Here is a 24,279-nt window from a genome sequence, read left to right on the forward strand (position 1 = left end):
CATTATTGCAGGGCAAGATGACTTAGTAAACAAAGAAAACATTCACCTGATGGAGTGCTCAAGATAAGGTTATTCTGCATTGTTTTATTCCCTTCCAAGGCGTACAAGTTTATACTTTTATGCTCGTTTACTTATTTATCGGTTAATACCTATACAGGGCAATTCTAGACTGCTCAGAAGACATTGCTGGATTTGAGGTAGTACTAGAGTGGGCTCCTAAAGAAATATGCAAGGATTAACTATTAGGGAAGTGAATTTCACCTGTTTCTTGATTCACAAAAAAAGTTGACTTCCTTATGGATAAATCCTTCACTAAGTTCGGTAATAGGTTGGATGGGTTTTGTTTTGTGATGCTGTCATTAAGAATTATATATCCTTTATCACTCAAAAAGAGTTGTAAGGAACTAATTTTTAACCATTACCTCTCCCCTCATACACATGTGCACACAAAGACCTATAAATATTTCTAGCTTAGTATGAGATTATTTACTACACAGTAGTACAGTTTCCTAGTCTGGCATTATAATCAAGTTTCAATACTTAATTTATAAAAACAAACAACAAAAACCTGTTGTTTAAGCAAGTACCTTTGGATTCAACTAAAAGTGTGTGTGTGTGGGTGGGTGGGGGGAGAATTAAAATTAGAAGGAAACTGTTATGCTTAATAACTGGCTCTAAGATGTAGTTTCTAATTTGGGATAGCCATTCCTGTAGCTTATAACTATTGACTGCTTTCTACTCCACATGTGATTTCAGTTTGTGAGCATGATTTACACTATAGCTATGGATTGCATGACTAGTTAGCCATGTGGACAACTATATACTGTACCAATTGATGTAAATATGTTAAGTCATATTGGAAGCCACATGATCATTCAGGAAAGCGGGTATGTGAGGGGGATTCTCCTGATCGATCTTGCTATTTATTGGTTTCTATTTTTCTATTACAAGTGTTTTAAAAAGTGTGACTAGGGAAATTTTACCAGGTAGATAATAAAACTGAGCAACAGGTAAGTGATCTGAAATGGATCACTAGAGGTCACAGAATTAGTAGCCTTTCAGTAGCAAGCAGACACATACCCAGGGTTATCACAGTGAAGGTGAGGAATCTTGTTAAATACTCCTTCTTAAAAAATAAAAAAGTTTAAGGGAAATAGGTGAGAAGTAATGGAGACCAAGGGACTAGTGTGGGAACAAATACAGGTTTCAACACAGGAGTGCCCTTGACCATTTTTTGAAAACCAGCTACTTAAAAAAATAGCCAGAGAAATTTTACAGAAAAAAATAAATAACAAGTATTTATTGAGTATCTACTGTGTCCAGTACTTGAGAAAATACAAAAGCAGTATGACTTGGTTGCTGCCCTCAGGGAGCTTACAATCTAATTTGAGAAACAGTTCAGGAACCCTGAAGTTGGACTGGTGTCAGTAAGGCTTACTACTTTTAACAAAGTAACTAATTCCCCTGGATGCTCTGTAGTAATGACCTCTGCATCTCCTTCCCTTGAACTGGAATCTAATTTTTGAAAATAGTACTTCCCAGTTAGGACATGTTTAATAAGGAGGGGGCTTTAAAAATGAAAAGCAAACAGTACAATTGAAGGCCTTTCATCATTGGTTTACATGCCAGAAATACTTCCTGTTCATAACGGAAATAATCACTGGCGTAATCTAATCTTTAAAGACAATGGTGTAGAATCTCAAAGCAGTTTTATCAACCCATACCCGACCAAAACGTTTCAGTTCTCTACTAATGCCGGTGGTCACTGACCCCTCATCACCTCCTATCAAGCTACATGAAATCAAATATCACCAAAGCACAATATGGGCGGTGGGAGGAGGATGGGGGGGGAGGGGGAGAAAGACTTCATCTAATAATCGGGGGACAGTGAAAGGCAAAACGACAGTAACAACAAAAACACCCATTACTGTGTTGTTTTTCTTTCCACAACATCCTACACCAGAGGTGGCTACATTTCAAGAATGGTGGAAAGGGAGCAGCCTCCTGTTTGTGACATCAGTTTGCAAAGCAAATTTAGAGACCGCCCGTAGGCTGAAGGGTCTCAAGCAATTTCTAATGACTGTCCCATTATGAGGACAGTGAATACCCCAGTGCTCTAGTGACGTCCCTTAGGCGTAATGCCCCCGATGGGGGCCTCCATGTCCAGCTCCCCAAATAACATCATTTTTTTGTTGGGGGGGGGGGGATACACCAAACTATTCAGTATTACGGACAACACAAAAAGCTAAAGACGGCAGCAAAAATATATATCTATTTCAAGAGCTGGGGCGGCGAGAAGGAAGGAAGGGCAATCAGAAGAGCTGACAAAGAAGCTGGAAACGGAGGGGGGACGCAAGCCCACGCGTTAAGGATGAAAAGGCTCACCCCGCTCGGCAGCGCCACATCGCCTCCCCTCCCACCCGGAACAATTTGATCCCCCGCACGCCACACGGAGGACCACATGAGCGAGTTTGGGGCAGCTCCACCCCATCGCCCTCCCTCCCTCCCCTCCGCCACCCCCAAACCAGGCCGGACCCGGATCGGAAGAGGCCCACAGCGGGCTGGAAAGGGAGGAGGCCCGCTCGTCTTCTCCGCGGGCACCGGCAGGGGCAGAGAGGGCCGTACCTCAGGCGGGGCCCAGGGCTCGCTCGCTCGCTCGCGCTCTTTCTCGCTCTCCCCCACCTCAGGCTCTAGCCGCATACCCCCCCCTCCGGCTGCCCCAAGCCCCGCCCCGGCCACGCTCCCAAATCGAGGCCCCGGCTCTGGTGAGGCCCACTAGGCCGCGAACCCAACCATAAACAAAACCTCCGGCGGCCGACTCGGAGGGTAGCCAGGGCTCTCACGACTTGGGGGGAGGGGGGTTTACAGTGGGGGAACACACGATGCGGGGGGTGGGTGGGGGCCCTACCAAGGGAGGGGAACACGGCGGGGGTAGGAGAGAAAGGAGGATAAAAGGGGGATCGCGGATTTAAAGGGGCCGCGGACAATACCCAGCCCCGCCGCGCTGCCGCTGCCGCCGCCGCCGCCGCCAACGCCGCTGCGCTCCCAACTTTACCTCAGTCTCCTCCACACTGACACCCCCGGGCCGCGCCGCCCCTGTCACGTGATATAAGGTTCCCTCCTCCCCGCCCCCATCCCTCCTTTTCCCTCTCGCGCTCGCTCTCGCGCCTTGCCCCTCCCACTTGCCTTCCTGCGTCTCCCAGCACGTGACGCAGAAGGGACGCGCACGCAAGCGTGCGTGCGCGCGTCGCCATGCCACGAGAACCTCTTTTCCCCCCTACCCCCCGCCTCCTCCACGCAGGCCACGCCCCCTCCACGTGACGCACAGGTGGCCTCCGCTTCCTCTTCCTAGCGTAGTTCCGCGTCTCCGCTTCCACCGCTCCCGGCAGCCTTTGCGCGCCCCGAGTCACGTGTTGGGGGAGGTGGGAAGGTGTCGTTCTTCTTTACCAGCCTCCCTCCCATCCGCCATGTTTTCTGGCCGGGTCATCCTTGGTCTTCCCGCGTAAGGAAATGGCCGGGGGGTTTCAGAGCACCCAGGTGCCGTTGCCTCGGAGGAGCCCGGGCTGACGGAGGCGGGGCAGCGGGGTAAACCGGAGCGGTTCTGCGCGGGGTGGGGAGGCCATGGCGTCCAGCAGTAACTGGCTGTCGGGGGTGAATGTCGTGCTGGTGATGGCCTACGGGAGCCTGGTGAGCTTTCCCGACCCCTATTCCTGCTGTTGCGTGTGACCTAGGAGAGCCCCTCCGCGTGAGCAACCCTTGTCTTCATTCTCCATCCACTCACCTGCACTTTTTCTGGGTTTTGACTCGTATCCCAGGAGTATCTGGGGGCATAAGTCACGGACCTGGAATGCCCCGCCCCGCCCCTGGCCAAGAACCCTCCCTCTGAACCCTAAAACAGGCGCGTACACACACACACACACGCTGCCGGCTTCCTGTTATCCACCCCTTCTATGATGGCCTTGCTGTCCCGTTACACCCCCCAGAGAGCCTGAATGGGGATTTGAAGTGAAAGCTTGCCTTTTATTCTTGCCACTTTTTTTTTTTTTCCACTTAAAGACTCTTCGCTCATATCTTTTGGACAGGTGTTTGTGCTGCTATTTATTTTTGTGAAGAGGCAAATCATGCGCTTTGCAATGAAATCCCGAAGGGGACCTCACGTCCCTGTGGGACACAATGCTCCCAAGGTAGGTCCTTAAGGCACTAGATAGGCCTGGTTTTCCAGATCTCTTAGGGCCCAGAATGAAATGACATTTGCTTTTAGAAATGACTTTCAAGTCCCTCGTGTTCTTGTCCCGTTACCCACGTTACCTTGTTAGACTGAGCAATAGCTGTCTGTGGGGGCTGGTCTACCTGCTCTCTGCTGTGGCTTCAGGAACTTCATTTTCTGCATCTGCAGAATTGAAGGGCTTGGGTTAAAATTCCCAACTTTTGTGTTAAGATACCTCCCAATTCAAATTAAACTACCCATTGTTTTCTGTTTGTGTGTTTTTATTTTATTTTATTTTGTTTTAGGATGGGGGTAGGGTGGTTAAAATAAGAGGTGCCTCTGCAGAACTTTAGATTTATAAGGGCTCCATAAATCATCTAGTTCCAACACTCACCTTAGAAAGCGAAACCAAACCTAAGTGGATAGAGTGTCAGCCTGTGGAGCGAAGGGTCCTGAGTTTTATTCCCGTCAAGAGCATGTACCTTGGTTTCAGGCACATCCCCAGTGGGGACTGTGCAGGAGACAGCTGATCAATGTTTCTCTCTCATTGATGTTTCTAACTCTCTATCCCTCTCCCTTCCTCTGTAAAAAAATCAATAAAATATATATTTTTTTTAAAAGGTGAAACCAAATAAAATGAAATAGTTTACTACCCAAAGGCATTTTAGAAAGTGAGTAACCACTTCTTCAGTGATTGCCTTCCTTTTCCTTGGCATAGTTATTTATCTACTGATGAAATTTTATCTCTATCCCAGACCTCTTTCCTGAGTTCCATGCTTGCATATCCAACTGCCTACCTAACACTTAGATATCTTATAGGCATGTCACACCTAACATATCTTAAGTCAGAACTCTTGATAACCTACCACCACCCATCCTGCTGTTTCTGCCTTCCACTCCTGAGTAAAAAGACACCTCTTGCCCTTACCAACCTCTTTTTGTATGGTTCTCCCTTGATCACTGGAACCCAGCTACAGTGGTTGAATTTTCCACTTTTCCATGTGCTGTTACTGTGATCTAGAATAATCTGTTGGTCTTCACTTGACTAACTCAGTTGTTCTTTAGATCTTAATTTAAATACCATTTCCTCCCACGAGGAGTGCTTATTATGTATTTAAAATAGGTTTTCCTCTTTGTTTTCTCATAGTCCCCTGATATTTTTTTTCTAGATAGCATTTTACCACTAATTTTCTTTTATGCTTAATTTTCTATGTGTTTAATGCTTCTCTCTTCCATTAAACTTTAAGCTTCAAGAATGCAGGCCCATACCAGTTTTGGTCACCACTGTAAAGTCAGGATCTACACATCCTAGGTACTCAACTCATTTTAAGTGAAAAGCAGGTTAGTTGGGAGAGCTAGAGCTAGTACGCAACTCTCAGTCCTACACCAAAGTTCTTTCATTAACTAGTGCTGTCAACCCTGCCCTCCTTATTCTTCGCTTATATATTTTATGGAAAACCTCAAGAAAGATGTCATGGCCTGAAATGTCAACAGAGCTCCTTTAACATTCCCGTAGGTCCCCAAATGCCTGCTCCATAAGAGGGTTAAGATTGGCTTCCAGTATATCATGAGCCAATCAAAATTTTGACTATCTAGCCCTAACTGGTTTGGCTAAGTGGATAGAGTGTTGGCCTTCAGACTAAAATGCCCCAGGTTCTATTCCGCTCAAGGGCTTGTACCTTGGTTGCGGGCACATCCCCAGTGGGAGGTGTGCAGGAGGCAGCTGGTCGATGTTTCTTAATGTTTCTAGCTCTCCCTCTCCCTTCCTCTATAAAAAATCAATAAAAATGCTGAAACCGGTTTGGCTCAGTGGTAGAGCGTTGGTCTGCAGACTGAGAGGTCCCGGGTTCGATTCCAGTCAGGGGCATGTACATTGGTTGCGGGCACATCCCCAGTGGTGGATGTGCAAGAGGCAGCTGGTCATTGTTTCTCTCTCATCAATGTTTCTGGCTCTCTATCTCTCTCCTTTCCTCTCTGTAAAAATCAATAAAATATATTTTTAAAAAAATATTTAAAAAATCAATAAAATATATATTTTTAAAAAAACATCAATGATCAGCTGCCTCCTGCACACTCCCCACTGGGAATGCAGCCTGCAACCAGAGTGCCTCAACTGGGAATTGAACCATGACTTCCTGGTTCATAGGTCTGCACTCAACCATTGAACCATGCCAATTGGGTGGGAGGAATTTTTCCTTCATTTATTTATTAAGGTATTATATGTGTACATATCTTATAATTGCCCCTGGGTGGGAGGAATTGTTAATCCAAATGTCTACTGAGAATGGCTACCTGTATATATAAAAGGCTAATATGCTAAATGTCTATCTGACCGGTTGCTAAAATATGTACTGACTACCAGGGGGGCAGACACTCAATGCAGGAACTACAATGACACACACTGGCCATTTACAAAGAAATGGCACCTTGGACCTGGTGCTGACAAAGCAACACTCAGTTTCCCCCAAGTGGGACATAGGCCTCACCACCACCCCTGAGCAACAGCCCACCAAATCACAATCAGCGCTGCCAAGACTCCATGGCACAAAATGCAGCCCACAGCCCATCCCGGAAATGGTTGCTGTGGGTGCTGGGTAATGATGTCACGTAGCAACGACTGGCTTCCTCTCCCTAGTGATTAGTCTCCTTGGGGTTTCTTCAGTCCAGGAACATGACGTGCTTTATAGCCAGGTGCAAACATTTTACACTTCAAATGTCTGTGAAGCATTTTCCTGTGTTTCGTTTCATTTGATTCTCACAGAAGTCCTGGAGTAGATAGATAAGAGACTCAGTGGAATCCTATTTTCTTTTCATTAGCTGGAAAACGGAGATCTAGAGAAAGTTTAGAAACGACCTGACTGAAAAGAAGTAAGAAATGGTGGACCTTGAAAATGACTTCAGATTTTTTCACTGTGCAAAATATAATCAAACACTGCTACGGTTAAATATTTTACCCTTTGTTTTCCTTGCATGATCTACAATAATAATCTGCCTCATGTTGATATTTACTGCTGTGTGGCAGACAGTTACCTGAAAGACAAGTTGGGGTGCCTCACTGGGCTGGAAAAAGTTTAGCTAAATCAGAAAGCAGGTCAAATTAAGCAAGTTTGTTTACTTGCTGACTTGAGCATGTGTGATACATATAAAGCTCTCGCTGCCGCCAATCTTACGTGTGTTTTGATCTATCATTGTTGATCATGAATTTGGGTGATACTTCTATTCAAGAGAAAGGGCAAATAGCAATATTAAAATATTCTAATTACTTTCAATGTGCACAAATCTATGCACCAGGTCACTAGTATAATTATTTAGTTGTATTCTGGAATACTGTAGAAAATGAAAATAAACTGAAGGTAAATATATGAACACAAATGAATCTCCAAAGTATTTGTGAACGTAAGTCGTAAACATGAATGAATCTTGAAAACATCCTGAGTGAAAAAGCCATTCACAAAAAAATAGGTACCAAATGATTCCACTCCATTTATTATTTTTTATCGGTTTGAGAGAAAGGTAGAGGGAGAGAAATATTGATTGGTTGATTTGTCTGCAGTACGTGCCCCGATAGGATTGAACCAGTTGTATGTGCCTTGACCAGGAATGGAACCCATAATCGTCTGGTGCACACAGGACAATGCTCTAACCAACAGCCTCACCAGCCAGGGCATGTTCTATATCTTGATTGGGTATATTCGTTTGTCAAAACTCATCCACCTACACACTTAAAATGGTTGCATTTTGTTGCATGTAAATTCACCCTCAATAACGGTTATTTAAAATTTTGAAAGACGAGCCAAAACTGGTTTGGCTCAGTGAATAGAGCGTCAGCTTGAGAACTGAAAGGTCCCAGGTTCGATTCCAGTCAAGGGCATGTACCTTGGTTGCGGGCACATCCCCAGTGGGGGGTGTGCAGGAGGCAGCTGATAGATGTTTCCCTCTCATTGAGGTTTCTAGCTCTCTCGCTCTCTCTTCCTCTCTGTAAAAAATCAATAAAAAAATATATTTTAAAAAACAATAAATAAATAAAATTTTGAAAGACTAATTCAAAAAGCATTTTTTCTGTCCTGGTCAGTATTCTACAGTGGTTAGAGCATTGGCCAAGGAAGCAGAGGGTCGCAGGTTTGATTCTGGTTAACAGCAAGTACCTGGGTTGCAGGTTTTCCGTCTAGGATTGGACTTGTTTAGGAGGCAGCCAATTGATGTGGCTGTCTCACATCAATATTTCCCTCCCCCCCCCCCTCTCTCTCTCTCTCTCTCTCTCTCTCTCTCAAATCTTTGGAAAAAATACCTTCCAGTGATGATTAACAACAAAAAAAGAAAAGCCCTTTGCTTTTGTATCTGATACTTCCAGATGAATAAGATATCACCTGTATTCAGAGAAATTTCCTTATGTTTTCTGGTGATGGAACCACTTATGATATGATATGCTAGTATTATACAGACAGATTCATGTGGCAGTAGTAAAGCATGCACAATGGCTTTGGCAAGATGAGGCTCACACTTGAGCGGGCTCTTAGATTGTGATAATTATGCAGCTGATTCCTTTCCATTGATTTTCTTTCTCACTTAACACTCTCCAATGGTCATGAGTACTTTTATTTATTTCACCTCTTGCACATCTTGCTTCCAGTTTCACAGATATCGATTGGGTCTCTTATTTATTTATTTTTATCAATAAATATATATTTTATTGATTTTTTACAGAGAGGAAAGGAGAGGGATAGAGAGTTAGAAACGTCGATGAGAGAGAATCATCGATCAGTTGCCTCTTGCACACCTCCCATGGGGTTGTGTCTGCAACCCAGGTACATGCCCTTGACCAGAATCGAACCCGGGACCTTTCAGTACACAGGCTGAAGCTCTATCCACTGAGCCAGACCGATTTCGACTGATTGGGTCTCTTTTAAATGCTGTATGTTCATCATTGTGTCCTGGGTCTTCCTTAGTGTGAGGGATGGCACCATAGTGCCAGATATATTGTTTATAAGGGTACAAATTTGCAACAAAATGGAATTTTCCTTTTTTCACCTCTTGTTTAGTTGGTTTTGAATGGTCCTTGGTAGTAATCTCCATTAGACCAGTGTGGTACTTGAACTACTATATGAAATACATCCTTACCTGTATAAATTGGAATATCATGAAATGGAGATATTTATTGTCTTTTTTTTTTTTAATTAGAGTGAGAGGGTGAGAGAAAAACATCAATGTGAAAGCATTAACCATCTGCTTCCTGCTACATGCCCTCTACCCAGGCATGTACCCTGATCAGAAATTGAACTGTCATATCTTCCATTGCATGGGACAGTGCCCAACCGAGCTACAACAGCCACAGCTGTCCTTTTTAATTTCTCTCTCTCTTTTATATATAGCGGCTGCCTCCTGAACATTCCACATTGTGGATCGAGCCTGCAACGCAGGCATGTGCCCTGACCGGAAATGGAATCACAACCTCCTGGTTCATAGATCAATGCTCAACCACTGAACCATGCCAGCTGGGCTCTTTTTTAAGTTTTGAGGAAGACGCGGTACTTGAGGGTGAAGGGTATGATGCTCCTCAGGCCTGAAGCAGCTCACGGTGCAGAGACATTGCCTGCTGCTGCCACCGACCAAGCAGCCTGCACACAGTTCACTGATAAGGAGAGACCATTCTTTATTATTATTCCTCACCAGAGAACATGTTATTTTTATAGAGGGGAAGGAGGAGAGAGAGAGACCGATCAGTTGTCTCCTGTACATGCCCCAACCAGGGATCAAACCCACACCTAGGTATGTGCCCTGACATGAATTGAACCACCAACTAAGCTACACTGACAAGGGCAAAGAGAGACCATCATTAAATTTTTGAATCTTACCTTGCAATGTCATTAGCCAAATGAGCATTTTTTCTGCTTCTGTCATCTTAGTTGCTCATTTGCTCTGCTCCATTTCCAGATTAATGGAAAGCATAGTGCAGGGTAAGTGATTGTGTATTCTTTTCTCTATGAACAGGACTTAAAAGAGGAGATTGATATTCGACTATCCAGGGTTCAGGATATCAAGTATGAACCTCAGCTCCTTGCAGATGATGATGCAAGACTCCTACAGCTGGACACCCCGGGAAATCAGAGTGCGTGGCACCCTCTTGGAGAAGACTTCAGTGGGGGATCCTACAATTTCAGAATTCCTTTGCTCCCAGAATTGTAACATAGCTGCTGGCAAAACCAGCAGCCGTGGGTTCTATGTTCCTGGGCATATGACCTGTGGAAGGCAGTTTCTTAGCTTGCAGTTATGTCTGAGACCGCTCTCTTTTTCAGCAGGTTGTTACAACTATTTGTACCGGATGAAAGCTCTAGATGCCATCCGTGCCTCTGGTAAGGGCTGCTTGACAGGGGCCATTCGGAATCCTGAAACTCATTTAGGGAAGAGGAGGAGGGATCCACTTTATGGATGTTAGAATTTATCCTTTCTGCACTATCTCTGGTTAGGAATTTTCCTAGAGTTTTGGGTATTGGGTGACTTTTGCATCAGAAAATGCCTTAGACAATTATTTCTTCTCCAAAGAGTCTGAATTTGTTTTGTTTTTTAGACCTTAAGTTTCGTGAACTGGGTGTGGTAATTTGCTTGTTTTCCGCAAAAGACAAGCTCTTTTGCTAAGAACCAGATAGATTATTCTTTAACTTTTAAAATTCTATAACCATCATCATATATACTTTGTCTCTACTAAAACATAATTTATGTCTTAAAGCCAGGGTAGGCATGTAGGGGAATAAATAGGAGGGTGACGATCGTGTGTATCATTGGTGTAGCTTACAGTTGTGTTGCCATCACCAAATGACAACTCTGACACACCTCTATACCTCTGGTCTTCTTAATTCTTTAGAACTTCCCTCCAGCTCATTCATTGGACCCACTTCTGAGTTTGGGAAATGAACTAGAAAGAGTAACAAGTGGGAGGAGGGGTAGCACTGTGCTATCATTTGTCTCCTCAGAAATCCCATTCCATGCTGAAGGCCGGCATCCCCGCTCCTTAATGGGCAAGAATTTCCGCTCCTACCTGCTGGATCTTCGGAACACTAGCACTCCGTTCAAGGGCGTGCGCAAGCCCCTCATCGACACCCTGCTGGATGGCTACGAGACGGCCCGCTACGGGACAGGGGTAAGCGGGGTGCCACCTGAGGGAGCTAAAGGGACCCCACACTACAGGGTGCTCACTCTTCTTCCTTTTCCCGCAGGTCTTCGGCCAGAGAGAGTACCTGCGCTACCAGGAGGCTCTGAGTGAGCTGGCCACAGTGTGAGTGCAGAGGGGAACACGTCGAAGGGGACTGTCTGTTTATAGTGTGCTGGGCTGTTTCCACAGTGAGATGGCCTTCACAAAGCAATATGAACAAAACCCATGGAAACAGAGTTGTCAGGTCCTAGACAATTAGCACTGCTTCTCGCTCACATTGCAAAGCAGAATAGCCTCGACAAGCTAATAAGCGAACCTTCTACTTTTGTATACCTCTTTTTTTTTAAAAAAAATATTTTATTGATTTTTTTACAGAGAGAAAGGGAGAGAGTGAGTTAGAAACATTGATCATCTGCCTCCTGCACACCCCCCACTGGGGATGTGCCTGCAACCAAGATACATGCGTCTGACCGGAATCAAACCTGGGACCCTTGAGTCCACAGGGCGATGCTCTATCCACTGAGCCAAACCAGTTTTGGCTGTACACCTCTTTTTTTAAGTGGTATGAAAAGGAATCGAGCTGAAACCGGTTTGGCTCAATGGATAGAGCGTCGGCTTGGGGACTGAAGGACCCAGGTTCGATTCCGGTCAAGGGCATGTACCTTGGTTGTGGGCATATCCCCAGTAGGGGGTGTGCAAGAGGCAGCTGATCGATGATTCTCTCTCATCGATGTTTCTAACTCTCTATCTCTCTCCTTCTCTGTACAAAATCAATAAAATATATATTAAAAAAAAATTAAAAAAAAAAAAAAAAAAAGAGCCGGGACCGGTTTGGCTCAGTGGATAGAGTGTCGGCCTGCGGACTGAAGGGTCCCAGGTTCCATTCCGGTCAAGGGCATGTACCTTGGTTGCGGGCGCATCCCCAGTAGAGGGTGTGCAAGAGGCAGCTGATCGATGATTCTCTCTCATCGATGTTTCTAACACTCTCTCTCTCTCTCTTCCTCTCTGTGAAAAATCAATAAAATATATTAAAAAAAAAAAAAAAGAAAGAAAGAAAAGGAATCGAGTTTTTCAACACAGAGATGCCTTCTCTTCCAGGATCCCAGGGTGCTCCTTCAGTGCCTTGGTCTGATAAAAAATAAGATTTAAATGCCACCCATTTTTAAAAAAATATATTTTATTGATATTTTACAGATAGGAGGAAGGGAGAGAGATAGAGAGCTAGAAACGTTGATGAGAGAGAAACATCGACCAGCTGCCTCTTGCACATTCCCCACCGGGGATGTGCCCGCAACCAATGCACATGCCCTTGACCGGAATCGAACCTGGGGCCCTTCAGTCCACAGACCGACGCTCTACCACTGAGCCAAACCGGTTTCGGCTAAATGCCATCCATTTTTATTCTTTAAGCATTAGTAACTTTCTCTGAAGCATAGGACATCACTATAGAGTCAGCTGATGAGTATTTGTGTTATAGGAGAGGAATCGTGACTTTCTGGGAATGTTTTAGACATGTACTAACATAGTTTCATTATGTTGTTTATACAAATCTATAATAATAAAAACATAATATGCTAATTAGACCGGACAGCCGAACATCCAGAACTGTCTGGATGATTTTCCCGATGAAGCCGGAGCTGTGAGGGCCTAGCTCCTTGAACAAATTTCATGCATCAGGCCTCTAGTGTTGAAATGAAAGGGTAAAAAGGATAAGCCAATCTATATAATAAAGAGGGAATATGCTAATTGGTACTAATGATGTCCCAGTGACAACTGGTAACCGGTCAACAGGCAGGAGCTGCTGGGCGGGGACGGGGGTGAGGACTTCTGCCCCCAGCACAGGCGTGCCCAGGCCTGCCCAGCGTTCACATCTTGGTGCCTGCATGTGTCCCCACCCAACACTGCAGTAAGGCTGCCTGCCTGTGTCCCTGTCCTGGGCGTGGCACTGCCTGCCTGCCTGCATCCCCGCCCAGCGCTGATGTGACGCTGCAGGGAGGCCAGGCTTGACAGGTGTGCGGCCGGCCAGTTCTGGGTCTTGCCCAGTGGGGGTGGCGCCAGCCAGGTCTGAGTCTCAAGTGATTTTGAGGCCTGCAAGTTGTGCAGGGACTTGATTCTGGCTCCCACAGCACACCCCACAGTCTGGCAGGAGGGAGGAGGGAGCCTGATACCTACACCCAGGACCCACATAGCATGGCACCTGCAGCAGGACCCATACACCAGGGCGGCAGGAGCCCCATCCTTCACAGAATCAGCCATTGGTCAGCTTGCTGTCAGCACCCTGACAGCCAGGAATCCATTCACCTGACAGCAGGGAGGTGGGAATATGTCTGTAGGCCAACTATTGGCACAAAGTATCTCTGAAACCGAAAGAAGCCATTGTTGGTGACACAATATATCATTTTGTTAATGTTTGTTAACAAATTTATATACTATTTTAATATACATTTTACTACTTTCCTTTCAGCTCTGACACTTCTATTATGCAGAAAAGTCAAATTGCAATATTAAAGTATTTCCTCTACTTAATTCCATTTTATGTGCATGAATTTTGTGCACCGGGCCACTAGTCTAGAATAAAAAGTTAGCATGAAAAGAAAGAATACATCTGTTTTCTGATGTGTTGAGTATGGATCTTTCTGAAATGATAAGGGTTATGTCTATTCTGTCTTTTCTCTGTTCCTAAGAATAAATCATCTTGTTCCTGCTAAAAACTATTAGCAATGATAATGAAAATGAGCATGTGCAAAGGATGGAAAAGGGCATTTGGTTTAGAAGTTAGGCACGCCTGTCCAAAAAAATTTTTTTGAAAGACAAATATTTTATGACTCCACTTACTTGAGATGCTTACAGTAGTTAAATTAATAGAGAGAGAAGATAGAATGGTGGTCGCCCAGGGGCTGGAGGAAAGGGAATAGAGAGTTAAACAGTTGAGGGTGGTTTTGCAAAATGAAAAAAATTCTGGACATTAGTTGCATAATAGTGTAAATGCACTACTAAACTGTAAACATTTAAAAATAGTTATTAGGGGCCCTGGCTAGAGTGGCTCATTTGTTTGGATTGCTGTCCTGTCCACAGGAAGGTCACAGGTTCAGTTCCTGGTCAGAGGCACATATCTAAGCTGTATGTTCAGTCCTAGTCAGAGCAGGTATGGGAAGCAACCAATTCATGTTTCTCAAGTCGATATTTCTCGATCTCTCTCCCTTCCTTCCTCTAAAAAATAAGGTTCTATAAAAAATAGTTAAGATTTAAATATAAAAAAATAGTAACTTTTATGTTTACTGTAAAAAAATTTTTAATTAGTCTCTGATTTCTAGCTTCTAGAAAGTTCAGTGGATGTAGTGAAAATAGTATAGGCTCTGAAACCTGACAGACTTAGGTTTGAATCCCAGCTTTCATTTACTTAATACCTTTGTGACCTCAAGCAAATTACTTAATGGACTCTCAATTTCCTAACCTGCAAAATGAAATGATACCACAATGTAGGAATATTGGGATGTTAGTAAATTAGGTGTTAGGCAATCGCCAAGTTTAATGTCCTAATGTGATCAGTACTCAATCGTTACTTTTATCTATTTTTAAAAAATATTTTTTTATTGATTTCAGAGAGGAAGAGAGAGAGAGAGAAAGTATCAATGATGAGTATCATTGGTCAGCTTTCTCTCACACGCCCCGTACTGGGGATTGAGCCCACAATCCAGGCATGTACCGTTGGCCGGAATTGAACCTGTGTGACCCTTCAATCTCAGGCTGATGCTCTATCTACTGAGCCAAACCAGCTAGGACTACTTTTATTATTTGATATTCCATTCTCAAGAGATTCTCTCTGGGCTGGGAGAATATTAGCAGCATACACACATTAGGTGACTCAGCAGAATTAAAAGTTTTCTTAAGGGTAGTGAGATGAAAAGGTTGGGCAAATTGGTTACTCTGCTATTTCTAAGCTTCTAGGTAGGATTTTGGTAATTAGTTTGTAAAATAGGATAGAGACTGTTTGTGCTATAACTGCATTGATGGAATGGATGAACCTCAAATTCTGTTCTTTCGTTAGTCCTCATTCTGTCTGTGACCTGCTCTCTGTTCTTCAGGGTCAAAGCACGAAGTGGGAGCTCCCAGCGACAACATCAGTCAGCAGCCAAAGACCTAACCCAGTCTCCTGAAGTTTCTCCAACAACCATCCAGGTGACATACCTTCCCTCCAGCCAGAAGAGTAAACGTACCAAGCACTTCCTTGAATTGAAGAGCTTTAAGGACAACTATAACACTCTGGAGAGCACTCTGTGACGGCGCTGAAGGACTCGCTGCTGATGGAGTCAGAGAGACTGCAGTGTGCTTGCCGGGGGCCCCTCGGGTCATCTGGACCAGCAGGCCCAGGCTGGATGGGCGGAAGCTCCCGGTCGTGTCCACAGCTCTTCGAGCTCATGCTTAGAGAATCATTCTCCAAACCTTCCTATGGCCAGTTTCAGAACATCAGTTAAGACTTTATTTTCTCTTGGTAGCACTTTATTTCTGGAATTGAAATAAGATGTTTTGTTTTTTTTTAATGTTTCTGTCAGAGCTTTCTTAAAAATCCTCACTTGGTTTTGATCTTAGTTCATCTGCCTTTTTCTAGTCTATAATCCCAAGGGTGAGAGAGTTGGGGTGACAGGGGAAGAGTGGTCAGACCAATGCACTGGTCTGACTTTATGAATTAATAAAATAAACAAGCAATAAAGTATATGATTCATTCATTTACAGTTGCCTTTTAGTAAAACAGGAATATGATATGTTCTCTGCATCTGCCTCAGGATATGGCATGAGGATTTGCCTTCAGAGAATTGATAGGACTGGACCCTGGATTTGGGACCATACTGATACTCCTTGGGATCCCAACAGAAGAAATCTTAAAATTGGGACTCTGGTCCTTGCTCATACAATTGCCTGTGTCACTAATAGAACACAAGAACCAGGATTCTTTCAGGTGTCTCAGGCATCAGGCCAGGTGACCAATCAACTCCTACCTGTAGGGTCATTGTTGGAGGCAAAAATGTTGCTATGACTACTGAAACCTTGGTTACTGAATCAAACAAAGAGCCTGCTCAGTCTCCCAAGACCACATCAGACAGTCTACAAACATGTCTACCAACGACCTGCCTGAGACTGAAAAGGTATGCAGAGTTGGAAGGAGAAGCTGGGGTGGAGGGGATTTTCCTTGATGGGGTTTCCAGATAAGCTTAGCAGGAGTGGCCCTTATGAGAGAGGCCCTTGATATAACAAGGACAGCAAGAGAAGTGGGAGACTATATCTGACACATACTATGCCTGGCACATAGTATGTCCTACCAACTCCTACCTATTCTCTTTGATCCGTTCTGAAAGAAATAGACCTTTCTTCCTGCCTCCCCTAGGAAATTGGCCCCTCTCTAAAGAGATCGAGGTGTCTCCCACGAGAGCAGTAGTAGGGGTGAGGAACTGGAGATATAAAGCAGACCAACAGAACTCCCTTTTCTTGCAGAGTTTTCACAGGAACCTTATACGTAAGAAGATGTTGGAAAGGTAATCTCTGCTTCTATCCCTTCCCTTACTCTTCAGTTTAACCTTTTACCCTCCTGTACTCCCTGAGCCATCTCTCAGCTCTGGATCACTTCCTGGAGGCTCATCAAGAAAAAAAAAAACAGGCCCTAACCAGTTTGGCTCAGTAGATAGAGCGTCAGCCTGTGGACTGAAGGGTCCCGGGTTCGATTCTGGTCAAGGGCATTGATTGATGGGGGGCTCGTTCCCGGCGGGTCTCTGTGTGTGTGTGGCTGTGCAGGAGGCAGCTGATCGATGTTTCTCATTGATATTTGATGTTTCTAACTGTCCCTCTCCCTTCCTCTTTGTAAAATCAATAAAACATTTTTAAAAAAATTTAAACAGGTGTGAAGGGGGCCAGAGATAGCTTCCTAGTGCCCACTATATTAAGCTGAATAGACAGTGGTGATTGGTTTTTAATCCTCAGTAGAGGCCATGCTTGATATTTTAGGGAGAAGGGGAGAGAGAGGGCAATGTTGATGTGAGAGAGAAACATCAATCATTTGCCTTTTCACACGTGCCCGGGTTGGAGATGGAACCTGCACCTTAGTTGTGTCCCCTGACTGGGATTCAAACCCACAACCTTTCGGTGTATGGAACAATGCTCCAATCAATTGAGCAGCACCAGCCAGTGCTTAGACAATGGTTTTTATTGTCCCTTATCATTCTCTAAAGGAAAATGGGAGTTTTTGTTATCTTATTTTTAATTTTTATTTACTTTTTAAACGTTTTTATTGATTTTTAGAGAAAGGAAGAGAGAGGGACAGAGGTAGAAACATCAATGAGAGAGTAACATCATTGATTGGCTGCCTCCTGCACACACTCCCACTGGAGATCAAGCCTGCAACCCAGGCATGTACCCCAACCAGGAATTGAACCAGCGACTTCTTGGTTTCTGGGTCCACACTCAACTGCTGAGCCACACCAGCTGGATTTTTGTTTACATTTTAAGGAGAATGCACGTATTTGTTGCCTGGCATTGTACTAATCATGTGGTAGGTATGCAGTATTTGTTAAATGAGTGAGAAGATTCAAAAGCCTAGGCTGTATCTCTCCTTTACCTGGAAGAACTTTTTAAAAAGCACGGGTACGCAGTCCTGGGCAGTGTGTCTCAGTGGGAGCATCATCCTGTGCACCGAAAGGAGGCAGGTTTGACTCCTGGTCAGGGCACATAACAGATTGTAGGTTTGGACCCTGTGGGAGGCAACCAGTTGATCTCTCTCTCTCTCTCTCTCTCTCTCTCTCTCTCTCTCTCTCTCTCGCCCTCCCTCCCTCTCTCTCTCTCCCTCCTTCTCTCCCTCCCTCCTTCTCTCTTTTCTTTCTTCTCTCTCCCTCCCCCTTCCTCTCTAAAATCAGTCAGTAAAAGTGAAAAAGGTGAAACCACCCAGCTAGGTATATTATGACACAGAAATGCTAGGCAGCCTTTAAACAGATTGAAGCAAAACTTCTGTGTGCTGATATGAAAAGTCCAAATTGTTAAGTCATGCTGCCTATATAAATAGGCTTTTATCAAAAATTAAAAGATGTACTTGTGGCCGAAACCGGTTTGGCTCAGCGGTAGAGCGTCGGTCTGCGGACTGAAAGGTCCCAGGTTTGATTCTGGTCAGGGGCATGTATGTTGGTTGCAGTCACATCCTCGGTAAGGGATGTGCAAGAGGCAGCTGGTCGATGTTTCTCTCTCATCAACATTTCTAGCTCTCTATCTCTCTCCCTTCCTCTCTGTAAAAAATCAATAAAATATATATATATTTTAAATGAGCAGATCCTCTAAAAAAAAAAAAAAAGAGAGAGAGATGTACTTGTTGGTATCTGATAGAAACATTTTCTGGAAAGATACACAAGAAATTGATAGCTTTGTTGAGAAGGACTGGAGCAAAAGAATGAAGCTCTCACACTATATTTCTGTATGGATTTAATTTTCTAGTAATCTGTAAAAAATACTTGAATTTTATTTTATTTATTTTAAATATATTTTATTGATTTTTTACAGAGAGGAAGGGAGAGGGATAGAGAGCTAGAAACGTCGATGAGAGAGAAACATCAATCAACGGCCTCCTGCATACCCCCCACTGGGGATGTGCCCACAACCAACGTACATGCCCTTGACCGGAATCTAACCTGGGACCTTTCAGTCCGCAGACTGACACTTTACCATTGAGCCAAACTGGCTTTGGCAAAATACTTGAATTTTAAAAAAATCTCTGGGGTCCTAGTTGGTTTGGCTCAGTGGATAGAGCGTTGGCCTACAAACTGAAGGGTCCCAAGTTTAATTCCAGTCAAGGGCACATGCCTGGGTTGCAGGCTCGATCCCTAGTAGGGGGCATGCAGGGGGCATCCGATCAATGATTCTTTCTTATTATTGATGTTTCTATCCTCTCTCCCTCTCCCTTCCTCTCTAAAGGAAAAAAACAAACAAACAAACAAACAAAAAAAACAGACACATTGATGGGGTTTTTGTCTCCATTCCTAACTCTAACCCTACCTCTATGCCTGGGCAGGTGGCGAAACGCACACACTCTCTGTCTGTGGCAGACAACATTGAGCCAGAGGAGAAACCCTTATGCTATTCTGAAGATTCAGGAGTCCATGGTACAGGAGTTGGCAATGGCCAACAAGCAACTATTGATGGTGAGTTCTAGCAAGGGTGACCTAAAGTCTCATCCACTTCTCTGTGCTCTGCGTACTGAGATTCCCAAACACTTAATCTCCGCTATTACTCACCAACTCCGCTATTACTCACCCTGCCATCACTTTCTCCTGAGGTTTTCACTATTGCATCAGAGCCATAACTCATTACCATGTTAAGCGGCCAGCCTGTTTTCTCTTCCAGATGAAAAGTACAGTGTCAGTCACCAGTAACTGACTGGGCGCTTAGCGTGTTAACTCTTAAATGCCTTAAGCTCCTTTTTACTAAATGATTCTTTTTTCCCCCCTTTATTTTATTTTATTTTTTAAAATATATTGATTTTTTTATAGAGAGGAAGAGAGAGGGATAGAGAGCTAGAAACATCGATGAGAGAGAATCATAGATCAGCTGCCTCTTGCACACCCCCTACCGGGGATGTGCCCGCAACCAAGGTACATGCCCTTGACCGGAATCAAACCCGGGACCCTTCAGTCCGCAGGCCGACGCTCTAGCCACTGAGCCAAAAACGGGTTTCGGCCTAAATGATTCTTTGCATTCAGCTGCAGATGGAGCCTTACAGAGTTCAAAAGTTCAGTCTAGCCCTTGCTCCTCTCATCCTGGTGAGACTCAAAACTGCTTTAGTGCCCAGCATCTGTCTCTCAGAATCTCTCTCCCCGGGGTCCCCAATTGTCATGTTACCATCTTTGTATCCCAAGTGCCTAGCAGAGTTCCTGGTTCATGATATATTCTCAGCAAATATTTGCTGAACATGGAGTTTCACCCTGGAGGAAAAAAATTAGATAGGCTTCTCCTTCAATGGGCTGGCCTCTGTGCTCCTGTCTAGCTTTATGTCACAGCTAAATCCAGACCCAAGAGAACATAATAGAACAACGGGAAAGCGACCTGGGAGAGAGAATGAGATGAGAAAGGGGGGTAAACAGAGGACAGCATCACACTGTGGATGAAAAGGGGCCACAGCCTTACAAATGCAGAGACTTAAAAGAACCACAAAGAATGGTCTGACATTAAAACTTTTTAACTAGCCCGCTGGAGTGGCTCAGTTAATTGAGCATTGTCCTGTGCACTGAAAGGTTGCCAGTACCTGGGTTGTGGGTTTGATCCCTGATGGGGGGCACATATGGAAGGCAACTGATAGATATTTCTCTCTCTCGTTGATGTTTTTCTCCCCCTTCCTCTCTCTAAGTATGACCTCTGGTAAGGATTAAAAAAAACAGAACTTGTTGCCGAAACCGGTTTGGCTCAGCGGTAGAGCGTTGGTCTGCGGACTGAAAGGTCCCAGGTTCGATTCCGGTCAAGGGCATGTACATTGGTTGCAGGCACATCTCCGGTAAGGGGTGTGCAAGAGGCAGCTGGTCGATGTTTCTCTCTCATCGACGTTTCTAACTCTCTATCTCTCTCCCTTCCTCTCTGTAAAAAATAAATAAAATATATTAAAAAACAAACATACAAACAAAAAAAAAAAACCCACTTGTTAACTAAAAGAAGTATATGGTGGGTGATCATGTCCTAGAATAGAATCTTCCCTGAAAAAGATCAATTTTCACCTTAGGTAAGTCTGTCTATTGTCTTTTTGTATCTACGATAACATACCTTTATTTATTTTTTTTAATATATTTTATTGATTTTGTCCTCATTAGAGGAATTGAGAGGGATAGAGAGTTAGAAATGTCGATGAGAGAGAAACATCGACCAGCTGCCTCTTGCACACCCCCCACTGGGAATGTGCCCACAACCAAGGTACGTGCCCTTGACCAGAATCGAACCCGGGACCTTTCAGTCCGAAGACCGACGCTCTACCACTGAGCCAAACCGGTTTCAGCCAATAACATACCTTTAGAATGTCAAAATAATTCACTTAAAAGTTTTTTGTTTTTGTTTTTTTAGAGGAAGGGAGAAATAGAAACATTAATGGTGAGAGAATCACTCATCGCCTGCCTCCTGGAAGCTCCCTACTGAGTATCAAGCCCTCAACCCAGGCATGTGCCCTGACCGGGAATCGAAACATGACCTCTTGGTTCATAGGACAATGCTCAACCACTGAGCCACATCGGCCAGGCCAAAATAATTTACTTTTTCTGAACCCCTCAATGGACAGCTACTGAACCAAAGTAGAGACCACAAATCTCCTCATTGTTATTGAGTTACTAGTTGACTTAATTTTTTATCCAATCCCAAAGGTTCCTTCACCCCTGCTTTGCTTTTCCAGCCTCCCTAATCTATCACCAATGAATTTCATATAACCCACTTACGTCTTCTCTTTTGATTGTAATGTGTAAAATAAGATGCAAAACTGCCATTCTCTGGAGCATTTTCTCAGTCCATTGAGATTTTGTTTTCTGGCAATTGTCAACAGTTTGGCTCAAATAAACTCACAAAAATTTTTCTATAGCCCAGCCAGTGTGGCTCACTGGTTGAGCTTTGACCTATGAACCAGGAGGTCACGGTTTGATTCCCAGTGAGGGCACATGCCTGGGAGTGGGCTCGTCCCCCGATGGGGGGCATGTAGGAGGCAGCCAATCATTCTGTCTCATCATTGATATGTCTATCTCCCTCTCCCTTCCTCTCTGAAATCAATAAAAATATATTTTAGAAAATTCTCTATAGGTTTGAATGTTTCTTGTGTTGACAATATTCTATTGTGCCCTTCCCACCAGGTCCGTCAGGCCGCCCTGCACCAGCTGTTTGAAAAGGAGCATCAGCAGTACCAGCAGGAACTAAGTCGGATGGGCAAAGCTTTTTACAAGGAAAGATTCTGATGACATCCGAAACACTGTCCTTCCATTTTCATCCTGCCCACTAACCTACTCTTGTCAAGCTCCTGCCACCTTGAACTTCCTTCCCAGAACACCTGGATCTAGTTATCTGTCCACAACTGAAGGGGATGCTCCTACTCTTGCCTCCCAACCGCCTGGTTCTATTTGGGAAACCATCTATGAAGAACTGAAAAAAAGAAAAAATGCACCAAGAGTGACACCTTGTGGTCAGAATGAGGGATGTAATGTGGATGTAAGGTGAGGAGGGAAGATGGAGAGATGGACAATGTGAAAGAATCCTGATTTGGTTTAATAAATAAAGGTAGCTTTTAAAGCTTCAAACATAGTTCCTGGCCAGCGTGGCTCAGTTGGTTGGAGCATCCCATACACCAGTAGGTGCTGGGTGTGATTCCTGATTGGGGCACATACCCAGCTTGCAGATTTGATCTCCAGTTGGGGACCATTGCTAGAGTCAATGAATTAATGTTTCTCTCTCCCCCTCCCCACTTCCTTCCCATCTCTAAAAAATAAATTAAAACCCTGTGCAGCCCTAGCTGGTTTGGCTCAGTGGATAGAGCTTGGCCTGCGGACCAAAGGCTCCAGAGTTCAGGTCCAGTCAAAGGCATGTTCCTTGATTGCAGGCTCTTCCCCAGCCCAGGCCCTCGTCAGAGTTCATGCAGGAGGTAACCAATCAATATGTCTCTCGTACATTGATGTTTCTGTCTTTCCCTCTCCTTTCCACTCTCCCTAAAAGTCAATGGAAATATCTCCTCAGGTGAAGATTAACAAAAAAAAACAAACCCTGGCCAGTGTGGCTTAATTGGGCTCCGTTGAGCAACATCCCATGCACCAAAAGGTTACTGGTTTGATTACCATTCGGGGCACATGCCCAGGTAGCAGGCAAGCATGCAGAAGCAGCCTCCTGAACATCCACTGGGTCAGAGATTGAAACTGCAACCAGGCATCTGCCCTTGACTGGAATTGAACCCAAGACCCTTGGGTGCTTGGGCTGAAGTTCTAACCACGAGCAAAACCAGTCAGGACTCCACTAATATTTTTCTGTACACTTGATAATCCTGAATGTAGCTATTAATCCACAGCCACTGTGGTGCTTGAGTATCAGGAGGTCTGGGTTTTAGGTTTCGAGTCAGCCAGTGATTGTGAGACCTTGGGATAAGACTCTTTCCTCTGGGTCTCAATTCCCACCTCTGCAAATGATAGGGTTCCAAACTCAAATGCCTACGGATGTAAGGAAATAAGTAGTTGTGGAGTCTATATGGGACCAGAAACAGCATTAAATCTACAGACATTTAAAATTTGAAAAAATACTGAGAAGTACTGATGAATCATATGCATAAATAGGCCACTAAGAAACTTACTTTACATTCAAATGTAGGTAAAAATCCACTTTACATTCAAATGACATCCCAAACCGGAGAGACCCCACCAAAAAATTCCCATCTCCCTCCCCTTCCCGTTTGAGAACTATTAGCTTGTTCTTATATCTATAGAGAGACCCCATTTTGCAGGCAGTCACAGTTGCCAGAACAATCACTCTGGTGTAATTCATCATCATACACTTTTTCCTTTTCTCTCGCTTTGCCATCTGCGTACAATTGGTCACTCATCCTTCATATTGATGTTTTTCTGCCCTCAACTCCATGTGGCTATCTATGTCTTCATTGCAAAACTCACACCTTTTCCTTCGCTTTTCCCAAAAGTCTGTCTCATGCACCAGTTACCCTCTAGGACCCTCTGGCGGGATGTCCCTGCAGCGTGTGAGGAAGGAGCAGAGGGCTCCAGTCCTAGAGGCTGCGGACAGGTCCTGGCCGCCATGTCCCAGCGTGGGCCCTGAAGGGGCCTCTGGTGACACAGCCGCAGTTACACAGGCACAGAGGGCCCCCAGCCTCCTGGGTTCGCGAACACGGGGACCACACACGTCAGCGGCAGAGACCCACCTGGTTCCCAGTCCAGCGGAG

General features: G+C 44.6%; 3 protein-coding genes across 30 annotated transcripts in view; 2 read left to right on the forward strand and 1 right to left on the reverse strand.

Annotated features, from left to right (window-relative positions):
- Positions 1-3,839, reverse strand: part of UBAP2L (ubiquitin associated protein 2 like) — a 47,402-nt gene extending 43,563 nt beyond the window's left edge. For 11 of the 27 annotated variants that reach the window (XM_045583359.1, XM_045583355.1, XM_045583357.1 and 8 more), the window contains exon 1: positions 3,056-3,183. The gene's annotated coding sequence lies outside the window, so the exon portion shown is untranslated. Of the gene's footprint in view, positions 1-2,625; positions 2,710-2,990; positions 3,185-3,781 lie in introns of those variants that run through there. The other 16 variants (XM_045583360.1, XM_045583358.1, XM_045583354.1 and 13 more) reach the window with 5 other exon arrangements.
- On the forward strand, positions 3,404-16,057 carry CUNH1orf43 (chromosome unknown C1orf43 homolog). 2 transcript variants are annotated; one of them, XM_036441769.2, is made up of 7 exons: positions 3,409-3,687; positions 4,083-4,184; positions 10,196-10,313; positions 10,504-10,557; positions 11,176-11,342; positions 11,419-11,477; positions 15,440-16,057. In XM_036441769.2, exons 1-7 carry the CDS (start codon positions 3,622-3,624, stop codon positions 15,633-15,635), a joined length of 762 nt encoding a protein of 253 aa, XP_036297662.1. In that variant the 5' UTR covers positions 3,409-3,621; the 3' UTR covers positions 15,636-16,057. The 2 variants fall into 2 exon arrangements, with proteins under 2 accessions (XP_036297663.1, XP_036297662.1); XM_036441770.2 differs by lacking the exon at positions 4,083-4,184 and having other exon boundaries at positions 3,404-3,687.
- A 151-nt stretch (positions 16,058-16,208) lies between these two features.
- On the forward strand, positions 16,209-22,643 carry CFAP141 (cilia and flagella associated protein 141). Its single transcript, XM_045583369.1, has 4 exons — positions 16,209-16,498; positions 16,845-16,885; positions 19,399-19,528; positions 22,202-22,643. Exons 1-4 carry the CDS (start codon positions 16,466-16,468, stop codon positions 22,301-22,303), a joined length of 306 nt encoding a protein of 101 aa, XP_045439325.1. The 5' UTR covers positions 16,209-16,465; the 3' UTR covers positions 22,304-22,643.
- The last annotated feature ends 1,636 nt before the right edge of the window (positions 22,644-24,279 follow it).

This window comes from Pipistrellus kuhlii, unplaced genomic scaffold (genome assembly GCF_014108245.1).
Source record: "Pipistrellus kuhlii isolate mPipKuh1 unplaced genomic scaffold, mPipKuh1.p scaffold_m20_p_18, whole genome shotgun sequence".
NCBI classification, from domain to species: Eukaryota; Metazoa; Chordata; class Mammalia; order Chiroptera; family Vespertilionidae; genus Pipistrellus; species Pipistrellus kuhlii.

Bases quoted from the DNA above. Each gene is read 5' to 3' on its own strand.
- CUNH1orf43 (XM_036441769.2), top strand. From the start codon at position 3,622: ATGGCGTCCAGCAGTAACTGGCTGTCGGGGGTGAATGTCGTGCTGGTG. The intron at 10,314-10,503 runs GTGCGTGGCACC...CTTTTTCAGCAG, and splicing joins GGACACCCCGGGAAATCAGA to GTTGTTACAACTATTTGTAC. The intron at 11,478-15,439 runs GTGAGTGCAGAG...TCTGTTCTTCAG, and splicing joins CTGAGTGAGCTGGCCACAGT to GGTCAAAGCACGAAGTGGGA.
- CFAP141 (XM_045583369.1), top strand. From the start codon at position 16,466: ATGTCTACCAACGACCTGCCTGAGACTGAAAAG. The intron at 16,886-19,398 runs GTAATCTCTGCT...ATGCCTGGGCAG, and splicing joins CGTAAGAAGATGTTGGAAAG to GTGGCGAAACGCACACACTC. The intron at 19,529-22,201 runs GTGAGTTCTAGC...CCTTCCCACCAG, and splicing joins CCAACAAGCAACTATTGATG to GTCCGTCAGGCCGCCCTGCA.